A 12,225-nucleotide genomic window follows, 5' to 3' on the forward strand; every position below is an offset into this window, starting at 1 on the left:
AATAGGTCTGTGTGGCCCTCAGACCTAATGTCCAACAGGTTCCTGCAAGAATACTACCAACCACCTAGCTATATAGGACACCTGATGTCTCCCTAATCCTGGGATCTGCTCCAATTGGAAGTGTGAGAAAGGTTGTGCAGACAATGGTGCAGCCTCATTACAGTATCACAGGAGGTGGAGACTGGTAAGCCAGGAGCTGGGGCGACAGAGACCATAGTGGAAGCCTATATTAGAACCCAGACCTGGAACTCGCTGGAGAGAGTGGCACAAGTGACTGCAAACAAAGAGACATGTACTAACTGCAATAAGTAATATTGAACTGTAGATCTGTGGGTGACACAGCTTAGAAACCTGCCCCAAGAAGAAGAATATGATAACCAGAAGTACAATGACCAAAAGCAAAAGAAGAGTCAAAGGCACAATGAATACTACTGTAGAATCCCCTGTAAAGGAGCAAAAGCCTTTGCCAACCTTAGAGTTAACTGAGGAAGACATCAAGAATATGGGGTATATAAAATTCAAAACACTTGTTATAAAGCATCTAATCAACAATGAGAAGCACGTAAAGCAGATGTTCAAAGAATTTAAGGAATATGTCACACAGGAAATGAATCAAATGAAAGGTGATATATCAGAAATGAAGAATACAGTGGAGCAAACTAAAAGTACAGTGGAGCGTCTCCAAAATAGAATAAAGGAGGTGAAAGAAAGAATCTCAGAATTAGAAGATATTTCCTGTCACCAAGGGGGCACAAATGAAAGGCTGGAAGCAGAGCTGCGTCAAGCTATAAAAAGTATTCAAGAATTGAAAGACACTATTAAGAGGCCAAAGATATGGGAGTCCCAGAAGGTACAGAAAGAGAAACTGGGATTAAAGGTGTATTCAATGAAATAATAAGGGAAATTTTCTCTAATCTGGAGAGAGAATTGGGAAACAACATCCAGAGGGGCACAGAACTCTCAACAGAGTTGACCAAAAGAGACCTTCACCATAGCACATGATACTTAACCTCTTTTCAATTGAACATAAGGAAAAGATCGTTAAATGTGCACGTGAAAAAAATCAATTGACATATAAAGGAATGCCAATTAAACTCACAGGAAACCTCTCATAGGAAACTTTATAGGCAAGAAGAGAATGGAGCAACATAGTCTAGATTCCTAAAGCAAAAAAAAAAATTGTCAGCCCAAGATAATGTATCCAGCAAAGCTTTTCTTTGTCTTTGAAAATGAAATAAAATTCTTTCACAAGAAAGAAAAGTTAAAAGAATATGCCTCTTTCAAACCTGCCCTACAAATGATACTTAAAAATGTTCTCTTGACAGAGAAGAGGAATAGTACCCACCAAAACCAAAGGCAACCGTGAAGAACATCCCAGTAAAATAACAGAAGACTAAACGAATGAACAACCCATGAATGTAAACAGCTTAAACTCATCAATCAAATATCATAGATTAGTAGTCTGGATTAAAAAAACAAAACCCATCTATTTGTTGCCTACAGGAGATACATCTCACCAACAAAGATCAGGGGAAACTATATCTCATAGATTTTTATTTTTACGTAGTTTCATCTCTTTAAAACACTTTCTTCCTCATCAAATTCTTCAATGACTCATAGATCATACAGTAGCATCATTTTCTTCAAGAAGGTTCTTGATTTTCTTTTTCATTTCTTCAGCAACACATTAGTCATTCAGTAGCATGTTATTCAACTTCATGGTGTTGTTAATTTCTTTTTTTTTTCCTGTTGTTTATTTTGTTTTGTGGTTTTTCACTTAAGGGGATGTATAGTAACTGTATAATGGAGACTATCACATTCAGATGTGAGGATACAATGCAGTATGCATCTCTACTGCCATACTAAAGATGAACTCCCAGTGATACTATTTACTATATCTTGACAATAGGATGCTGGACTCTGCCATTGTCCATGCCCTCATTGATGGACATGTGACTGTTTGCAAAAAACTATGCTATACTAATAATGTAAGGGAACTCAGTGAAGAGGGAGGAAACTCAGGAAGTGGTTAAGGGAAATTCCAGGCTTATGGAACTGTATCATAAAATAATAATAATTTTAAAAAAGAAAAAAAAAAAGAATCAAGCAGAAGATACTGGGATTGGTGCAGTGGAATATCAGGTTAACCCTCCTCCCACAAAGCGAGCACTCCATATGGGCCTCAGTTTGAATCCCAGTTATTCCATTTCCAATCCATTTCCCTGCTATTGGTTTTGGAAAGCACCACAGGTTGGCCCAAATCCTTGGGATCTTGCACTCACATGGGAAACTTTAAGGAAGTTCCTACCACCTGGCTTTGGATCAGTTCACCGCTGGCTGTTGAGGACTTTTGGGAAGTGAACCAGTGAATGGAAGATCTTTCTTTTTCTCTATCCTCTGTCTTTACCCCTTTCACTGTAACTTTGACATTCAAATTAAAAAATCTATTTTTAAAAATCTTAAAAAATATTAATCTGACAGAAGATACTGACCACCCTCCCTTTCATATCTTCTCAAGCCTGAGTGTGCAGAATAAATTCCACGGTTGTGGACAACATTCAGGTAAAGTGCATCTGACAACTCTCAACTGCTCGTTCCCACCTCCACTGTGTCATAGATAAGCTGGCATACGTGAGCCTGCATAGGCTTGATGATCTCTCACCTCTGCCATCTGCCTGCTGACCTCTGCCCACCCTCAGGCCCATGGGCTGGGTGATGGGGAAATCACTGCAGTGTATTCCCGGGAGAGAGAGTGAGAACAGGAAGCCTGCTTTTGTGTGTGTGCTTGGGGGATGAGGGGTAGGGATGTGATCTGAATCTTTAATGACTTCTTTGTCTGATTCATTCCCCCAGCCATGCGGGAAATACCCAAATGAATGAAGCTGCTGTTCCCCAGAAGGCTGAGTATGAAGACTGCAATTGCAAAGGAATGAAGCAGGCGAACTGCTCCAGGCTTATTTTCATTAGGAGAAGCTGATGTTTGTGTTGCCCCGTAAATCTCATCAAAAGCAGGATTTCAGGAAGAACCCTGTGTGGCCCCCTCCATGTACACATATGCAAATGGGAAACACAACACTGCTTCTTGTTTAGAGTGTCCTTTACAATTTTCCAAGATCTCCCTCCTGCCCCCATCACCCAGGGTGCAGTCCCCAGAGCAACAGACTCACAGCATGTGCTTCTAATCAGCCCAGCCCAATCAAGAGCACATATTTGGAGAGAAGATTGAGCACACGCGTTAAGGTTTAACAAAGAAAACTTGCACGTCGGCAAAATATTGTTTTCCCTGCTCATGCATCCCCTTGAGATCACAAACATAATGGGTTTGAGTTGGCTGTGCCCAGGAGCCTCCGGAAGAATAAAAACTGCCACTTTGGACATTCTTTGCTTGCCTCTTACTGGCCTGCACTCACAACCACAGCAGAGTCCAGACTGCACTAATGGCCCAGCCTGAGCCGTTGCCCTGGTTTACTGCACCAGGGAGGACGTTTCCTCTTCTGCAGGAGGCTGGTCCACTGGTTTCTCAGAGTGAAGCAGAATCAATATTTCCATGACCAAAATAATACATTGGCACTTTTGGCTTCCACAAATAAAAATCTATGGCTAACATATATTCAAAAGGGGAAAAAGATGGAAAGAATTTCAGGGTGTGGTTCATCTGCTACAGCATATGACTAAATGTTGGAGGGAAAGGAATTGGTCTGATGATCAGTGATTAAAAAATGTGTTTTTAGCAAATGCTCAGGATGGGGAACATTTCAAAGCCTTTGGTTTTAATCTGTTTTGAACATTTCTTTCTGCTCTGTTAACTCCATTTATTGTTACGATCAAGTCAGCATTCCCGGGTTATGAGTAACCAAGCGGCTGTGTTCCGTGCCACTGACCACTTTCTGGACACTGAGCTTTGAGAGGAAAAATGGCTCCTGATAAAATTTCAAACCCAAAACAGAGGGACAATCACATCTGTGGATACACTCTGCCCGACAGTGCAGATGATGGTGTAGGCCAAGGAGGTCAGCAGTGCTCTTTGACTGCATCACACAAAGGGATCACATTGTAAAACCCGTTAATTGTTATTATGCTAACAGCACTAGGGAATTACAGAATAAGAGGTGGAAACTTTCTCTTTATTATCATTAATCCAAATCGATATTTTCCACTTGAGATAAAATTCTGCAGAGATGTGAAACAAGGTTTTTGAGCAAGACAGGGGATTGCTCATTTCACTCTTCAGTGAAAACAAAACAACAAAACAAATAAACAAAAACTTTCAAAAGTACTTAGAGTTCAAAATACCCAATTACTCTTCGTGACACATGAGGGGCCACTGTGATGTCAGTCTGTCCCATGAAACTAAACCCAAGCAGACTGCAGTTTTCTTGCAAACACTGTTGTGCAGGCAAAGGGCCCTCCTTGAATGTTGCTTGTGTGGCCTGGAGTCCCTGATTTTGCCCTTTGGGCCCCAAGGCTGAGCGCGGGGAACAACCCTTGCCTGTACTTTCTCACGTAACGGGTGGAACAAAAGCTAAAGCACAATGAACCCATTTACATTTTGCCAAGTGGGCAGCGATCACATGTACTTTGGAATATGAAAATGAAGGGTTTGGAACACTGTGCTTTGCTGCCAGCCCTTTTTAAGTGCTAAGGGGTTTTACGCAACGGAGCAATATCCTTGCTGGCCAGAGACACCATTTGAACATTCCACATGTGAATGTCAGTCTTGCTTCATACTGCAAGTATAAATTTCAGGAGGTACTTTGCTTTTTCCTCTTAAAAACATAGTCCTCCTCCCCCCCACCTAAGACGGGGTCATGCCTGTGTAACAATCCATCCATGAAACCTGGGGTGCAGGCTGACCCACGCACTCCCCAATTCTGCCTCTGGTTTCATTTGTTGTAGAATCAGCCAACTGCTTCTAGCCTTTGGGCTAACATCAAGTGTTGTAGAAGCAGCCTCTTTTGGAGAGCTAAAAGGTACTAAGCACCATTACTAGGGACTCTCTCACTCAGCGGATGACTTTAGAATGCCATTTCTCTTCAGAGAGAGAAGTAGTTCTGTAATTGAATTCTTATTTAAGTATTAAAGTCTCCTATAAAGTCCACATAACTCATCTCAGCCCCGTACATACTGCACACATCTATAGGTTTGTGCTGGCTTGCAGGAAGTGTTGTCCAGCAAGCAGGTCTAGTTCTTAGCTCTTCTGCTTTCCATCCCTGTGGTCTTGAGAGAAAAAATCCATTTGCTTTTCTGAGCTTTGGTCTTGACAACTTAAAGAAATGGGGACAAAAATCTCCTTGTACCTCGTGGGGTGTTTTAACATTCAAATGAGTGTAAGGCTGTAAAAATTGCTATATGAGCCACGAAAAAAAGTGTATTATTATGGTTGTCTATCAGATAGTTGGATTCTTAGATTCACACTTTCCACAAGACACTGAGAGTGCACTATTTCCTGAGTGCTCAGTAAGACTGAGGATGTAAACACCTAACCTTATGGAACTGAAGTCCTGCTAGTCCTACTTGCTACCATGTGCTGTAGCAGTCCCATTAGCCGAAGTGATAGTATTTTTTCCCATGTATTTGAAACAATAAAGGATTAAATTCCCAATGGCTTAATTTTTCCCATTAAAAGTTAATTCTGGGCCCCGTGCGGTGGCTTAGTGGCTAAAGTCCTCGCCTTGAACACGCCCGGGATTCCATATGGGTGCCGGTTCTAATCCCGGCAGTTCCACTTCCCATCCAGCTCCCTGCTTGTGCCCTGGGAAAGCAGTCAAAGACAGCCCAAAGCCTTGGGACCCTGCATCCACGTAGGAGACCTGGAGGAAGTTCCTGGTTCCTGGCTTTGGATCAGCGCAGCACCAGCTGTTGCAGTCACCTGGGGATCAGATGGAAGATCTTTCTTTCTGTCTCTCCTCTGTACATCTGACTTGTAACGAAAATAAATAAATCTTTTTTAAAAAGTTGATTCTAAGAAATGTTTGTACTTAGATTCTAAACAACACATCTTTGCAATATTGTTGAACAGCTTCTCATCTTGAGATTCCTCATACTACCTAAAGCTTGACAAAAGCCTGCTGTGGGGAGGGCTACCTGATGCCCTCCAAACGTCTTTATTAAGGGGACTTCCTAGAAGTGTGGAGTGTTAAAGATCCCAAAGTCCTCATTAGTAAAGACTGGAGCAGGGGCTCCAACAGTGTAGCCTCTGTCTTTGAGAGATGATCCGCACTGGGTCCCAGTAGGATTGAACCCCAGGTGCTTCTGCCACTAGCTCTACAGTGCATCACATTTGCAGAGGCTCCTCCAGTCTTTTCAGTCTTTCCCTGCTTCCTGGGATTACCTCTAAATAAAACTACCTGTAGTCACAGCCCTTAGGTACTGCTTGCAGGGAAACTCAAACAAAGGCATTAATCCTCTATGTCTACCAACATTATTCATGCAGGACTGATAATCATCAGGATGTCTAATAACAGAGCATTGCTGGCCTTAGAAAACAATGTGGAATCATGGCAGAATGGCTTCCAGTTCTATGTCCAGGTTTGGAATATGGCAAAAGTAATTCCATTGCCTACCTCCAGGGTATCATAGTTGCAGCTCGGGTGAAATTCCACATCGAAATCATGGATGGTAAGCTGAATGCTGCTCCCAGGGGTGGTGGAGAGGTACCAGATACATTCTTTGTTGGCTGGATAATTGCCAGGATAGCCAGGGCTGCTGAAGGAGCCTGTGGCTCCAGACAGCTCCCCACCACAACCTGTGAAAATAGCAGGGCATGGTTAGAACTCAGTGGGCAGCAGCTAACACAAATCATTCAAAGCTCAACTCACATATGGCCTAAATTAGGAAAAAGATCATCAAGTTATGATCATAAGGGTATAATTATGCAGTTACAAAACAAAAAACAATCATGGCTACAACTTATTACATAAAAGCCTCACCCAGAAAAAAATAAAGCAACTGATGCTTCTGACTATTAATATTATCATATCTTTTCAGAAAGCAGTTCAGGCAGAATTACAGCAAACAACCAAAAGCTGTGACATATGGCATATGGGGTACAACAATCTCACCTTTCATCTAGCCCTCACAGTGTGCTTTGCAGGTGTCTGCTACTTTAACATGCATAAATCTGCACTTTGTAAACGGGTAATTCCATAAGAGATCAGGTGCCTTGTCAAAAGTCGCCTGGTTTGTAAGGGGAAAAAGCTAGGATATCAATGGAGGTGTCTGAGTTGTGCCAAAAGAATAATTTCCACCTCCGCCAGGACTCTAATGGTCTGCAGCAACTCAGATGGAGACTTCATTACAGAGACAGAATGGGTAAATTTTGAGGAATGCTTATTAAAAGAAAAATTAGAAAGAACATGCTAGCTCATTGTTTTACAATAGCAAGTATGGATAACAGAGACGCTTTTCCCCCCTTTGTTAACATTTCTGGACCTCCTCTGCCATTTTTACAAAATATTCTTACATGGTTGTTAGACTCCTCCCATGCTCCCTAGAGAATAGAACTACATCTTCACCAAGGCTTTAAAAAAATAACAGTGTCTCCTCACTTCATTGTGAGTCAGTGAGCATATTTACACGAACAGAATTTAGACTGTGACTTCTAAAAGGAGATATCACATATGAGGTCCTATGCATTATCTGCCCTCTGCAAGTTTCTCCTACACATGGAGTTAGAAAAAAAAGTTCCGCAATTCCACACAGTTTAACTGACAAGCTCTGAGGAGAAATCCAAAGAGTCTTAGATGGAATGAAGCCATCTCTTGCTGATCCGAGGTGCCTCCTTTTGGAAACATTCATCTTTTTTACTTAAAACCTGCTACACAGGGCACTCTCTCCTTCGTCTTTATGAGATCTCTTTGTTGTTCCTGGTGAAAACTCTATGAAACAGCCACCATTTGCACACTGTTTACAGACCATGGTGAATGCTATAATGCTATTAAAAAAGTGCCATAAAAGATTTAAAAAAAATTGTCATACTATAAAACATGGAAATATCTTCTAAAGCCAAAATAAGCACATTGAGCATCTGTGCAGCAGAGCAGTCCAACTCCAGGACCTGTACCATCTGCAGCATATCCTGTAATGGGGCGTTTCTTTAAGTTGGACAGCGTAGCGGTCTATTACAAACTGTGTGTAGAAGTGGCACTTTTCACAGCACAGGTAAGTTAAAAAAAATAGCCTAGGCAAACAAGGCCATCTTGTTAATCCAATTTTCTTGCAAGCTACATTTGCAGTTCATATGATTCTTAATATCAGCTGTTTACAGTAAATACTCCAATGGAAAAAAATCTTGAAAATAACTTTATAATCACATATTAGAAAAGAGAACAATGAAATAGAAACTTAAATATCAAACTTCTGCATTTCATTTAGTTTTATTTCAGCAGCCAATTTAATTATTTTTATTCTAGCTGACTCATCTAAAATTCTGTATAACAATTTTCCATTGTTTTTCTCAATTGTTTTAGGTTTCCCTGTGAATTCCTTTGCAAATAACAGGATATCAATGCCCTGAAGCTAGCCACTGCAAACTGCCAATATGAGAGTCTTGGCATTCTGTAATGATTTCAAAAGTTACAGTACAACTGCAAAGGCCCACCGTGGCCTTTCTCCCCTAAAATTTAAAACATCCTTAAAATATATAATTTTCGAGTACGGCACATTTTGTTCTCATCAGTGGCGCCCATGGGTGTGTATCTTTTGATACCTTGTTGGGAAAAACTTTTCCCTGTATCAATTTTTTCCCTCATGCACATACTACCTGCTGAGGTTTAACAGATCAAAAAGTAACAAACTTAATTCAAAAGCTCATATAAAAGAAAATTAGAGGGACCAGCACTGTGGCACATTGGATTAAGTCACTACTTGGGATGCTGGCATTCCATATCGGGAAGTGCTGTCCTGAGTCCTGGCTACTTTGCTTCCAATCCAGCTTTCCTAGTAATATGTCTATGAAGGCAGCTGGTTATGGTGAAGTACTTGGGTGCTGTAACCCATGTGGGAGACCCAGATGGAGTCCCAGGCTTTTGGATTTGGCCTGACACAATCCTGGATGCTGTAGCCTTTTAAGGAGTGAAACAGCAGATGGCAGATACTTCTCTCTCTCTCTCTCTCTCTCCCTCTCTCTCTCTCTCTCTCTCTGTCTGTCTGTCTTGCTCTTTCAAACAAACAAAAAGATCTTTAAAAGTAGAACATATTAATCTAATGGTGTTTGTGGTCAAAATTTAAAGTGCTAGAAAATAAAGTTAATAATGTAGAAGAAATGTATGTCCATCTAGCTTTTCTAAATTTTCAATCTGACAACTTTGCAGTTCCATTTATCCATTCATTCAACTGGTAAGTATTTACTGGACATATGTCATAGTATAAGCGATGATGCAGATACCTAATACATTTAATGTCTCTAGGAGGGGAAAAGAATATCATCTGGTGACATACAAGGTTCTGATTTATACATACCCTTCTGTAAGTTTCAAACTGTTTTTCCTTCAGTTTTCAAAGAGTAATTTCAGTAAGCTTTGATTTGAAGTAAAATCAATCCATTTTCTTTTATCCTCCATATGTTAATTAGTGGCAATTTATAAGCAAAAATAAATAAACCACCATGAAACTGTCAATCATTTTGGGAATCTCAGTTTGTAACCCTGGAGTCACAGGAAGGGATAGGCAAAGCTGGATAGGAAAGACATTGTATCAACCAGCAGCTCTCAGGAAATGACAGTAATGTTTGGACTACCAATCTCCTGTTTATCATCATGTTCCCTCTCTGGTTTAAGGAATAATAAACGATAAAAGCAATAGAGAGGTTTTTTTGTAACTGGACACCTGTAATCTAAGACATATGACAATGATTTAGAAGAGTATCTTAGGAACTTCCATGAAGAAAATGATTAAATGTTAAAAATATTAGCCAAGGAGAGAAGTATGGTGTGATGAATGAAGAGTTTTGAGAATTACACTTTTTGCAGAAAAACAGATAGTAGATCTGCCCCTAATTTGCAGTGGAGAAATTATTTCACAATGTCGGGAGGGGGGTGGGGGTGGGGGGTGGGGGGTGTGGGGGTGGGTGGTAGGGGAGGGTGGGGGAGGGGTGGGTGGGGGGGGGTGTGTGTTGGGTAGGGGGGTAGGGTTGGGGAGGGGGGGGGGGGGGGGGGTGGGGGGGGGGGGGGGTGGGGGGGGGGGGGGGGTGGTGTTTTGGGTGGATGGGTGGTTTGTTTTGGGATGTGGTGGGGAGGTGTTGGGGGGGTGGTGGGGTGTTGTTTGTGTTTTTGTGGGGGTGTGTGGGGGGTTGTGGGGGGGGGTGGTGGGTGGTGGGGGGGGTGGGGGGTTGGGGGGGGGTTTGGTGGTGTGGGGGGGGGGGGGGGGGGTGGGGGGTGGGGGGGGTGGTTTGGGGGGGGGGGGGGGGGGGGGGGGGGGGGGGGGGGGGGGGGGGGGGGGGTGAGGGGGGGGGGGGGGGGGGGGGGGGGGGGGGGGGGGGGGGGGGGGGGGGGTTTTGGGGTTGTGTGGGGGGGTGGGGTTGGGTGTGGGGGTGGGGGTTGGGGGGTTTGGTGGTTGTGGGGTGTGGGGGTGTTGGTGTGGTGGGGGGGGGTGGGTGGGGGGTGGGGGGGGGGGTGGGTGGTGGGGGTGGGTGGTGGGTGTTGGGGTGTTGGGTGTATTTGTGGTATTGAAAAAATGTCAGGCCCATTTTATAGATAAGCAAGTTAGGCTCAAGAAAGATGGGGGCCTTGCCCATGTCAGATAAAACCGGGAAGGGGAGAACACAGGGATTCTGAGGCCAGCACACTCCTACCCCGATTCTGTGTCCTCTCCATGAGGCTTTCTTGAGCACATCAGCCCAAAGGCATGATCTACAAGCAACGCTGAACATGGCTCTCGTTAGTGTTCTGTTTGGCAACTGAAAAAAAAAGTTCACCATAGCAACCTGGAGAAAGTTAAATACAGCGGCAAATCTGACGATATCTAATATATTAACATCAGTTGAACTGTAATAAGATAGTATCTTGGAGAAAATCATATGCTCTTTGGTTTTAAATAGTGAATCCACAAAACTTTTGCACTGGTGACTGATAATCTACTTGGTCTTATTTTCCTCAGAACTCCCAGGGCTCGGCTGAAAGAAAGAACTTCCCTTATCAACAGGAAGCACACTGACCCACCGAATTCATAACAAGGCAGAGTTGAAAGCTGTTGTTAACTTTGATTACTTGTGAAGACCATTTAAAAGTTTTTTTTTTCTTTTTTTGCAAGAAAATGTTGCTAACACTGTTTTTGTTTTTGTCTAAAAGAAGTTATGAGTTATCAAGCTCCGGTACAATAAATACACTTATCACCATCTATGTATGTTCTATTCTTAATTTAAATGAGGTTAGAGCTGCAGAGTTTAAAAATTACACATGCCATCTCTCTAAAATAGACCTTTTCCTGAAAACCATACACCCTGGAGACCAATAGCATCAGGAGACGGACCAGATGGAAAATCACACGGCCAAAGCACGCAAAGGCTGGAACAAAAGAACATAAAGCTTAGCCAACAACACCCTGAGAGCGATGCCCAAGAATCAGTGGTTCATACTGAAGAAGCCAAAAGGCCACAATGAAAGAGGACAACTTTCTAGACACAATAAAGGATGCAGCTCACACGCAATGATTTATACTTTGAAAGTTCTTCTGTGACAAAAGTAAAAATCGTTTCTGCTCTCCAGTACCTTGAAATGTGTTTCACTGGTTAGTTTAGTTTGCCATCATAATTTTAAAAAGGCAGCCTACAGAGAGAATGAGGTTCCCGAGTGATGTCACCAGCGAGAAAAGCCTCCTTGTGATTTGGCAACCAGGAGCTCAGAATTTGGGGAATGCCCAACGCAAGACAAGATGAACTGTTTTGCAGAATACACAGACCTTACTTTCGATTACCTCTGTGAGATATGCAATATGTAATTAAAGACTTTTTAACAGAACCTATCAAATCAGGGAATATAGGGAGATGAAGCAGAATGTGAGCTTGTCAACATGGTTCAACTTATCTGAAGGTGACTGGCTTGTAATAAGAACCACTGCGTCTGGATGGCATGGTTTGATGCCACCTGTTAACCCTTCAACAATTTCAAAGTGTGCATCGACACAGTCCCGAGAAATGAAAGGCAGAAAGAGGAGAGGGAACTAAAACTAAGTCATTGGTTCTTCTGAAGGCAAGACCCAGGTGGAGCCCCTGCAATGTATAAGGCTCTG

General features: G+C 42.5%; 1 protein-coding gene across 1 annotated transcript in view; it reads right to left on the reverse strand.

Annotated features, from left to right (window-relative positions):
* Window positions 1-12,225, reverse strand: part of CUBN (cubilin) — a 228,532-nt gene that overhangs the window by 120,473 nt on the left and 95,834 nt on the right. The window contains exon 33 of the mRNA XM_040968271.1: window positions 6,564-6,745. Coding sequence (XP_040824205.1) covers window positions 6,564-6,745 — 182 coding nt within the window. The remainder of the gene's footprint in view (window positions 1-6,563; window positions 6,746-12,225) is intronic.

Source organism: Ochotona curzoniae, unplaced genomic scaffold (genome assembly GCF_017591425.1).
Source record: "Ochotona curzoniae isolate NIBS_2020 unplaced genomic scaffold, NIBS_Ocur_1.0 scaffold_4683, whole genome shotgun sequence".
NCBI classification, from domain to species: domain Eukaryota; kingdom Metazoa; phylum Chordata; class Mammalia; order Lagomorpha; family Ochotonidae; genus Ochotona; species Ochotona curzoniae.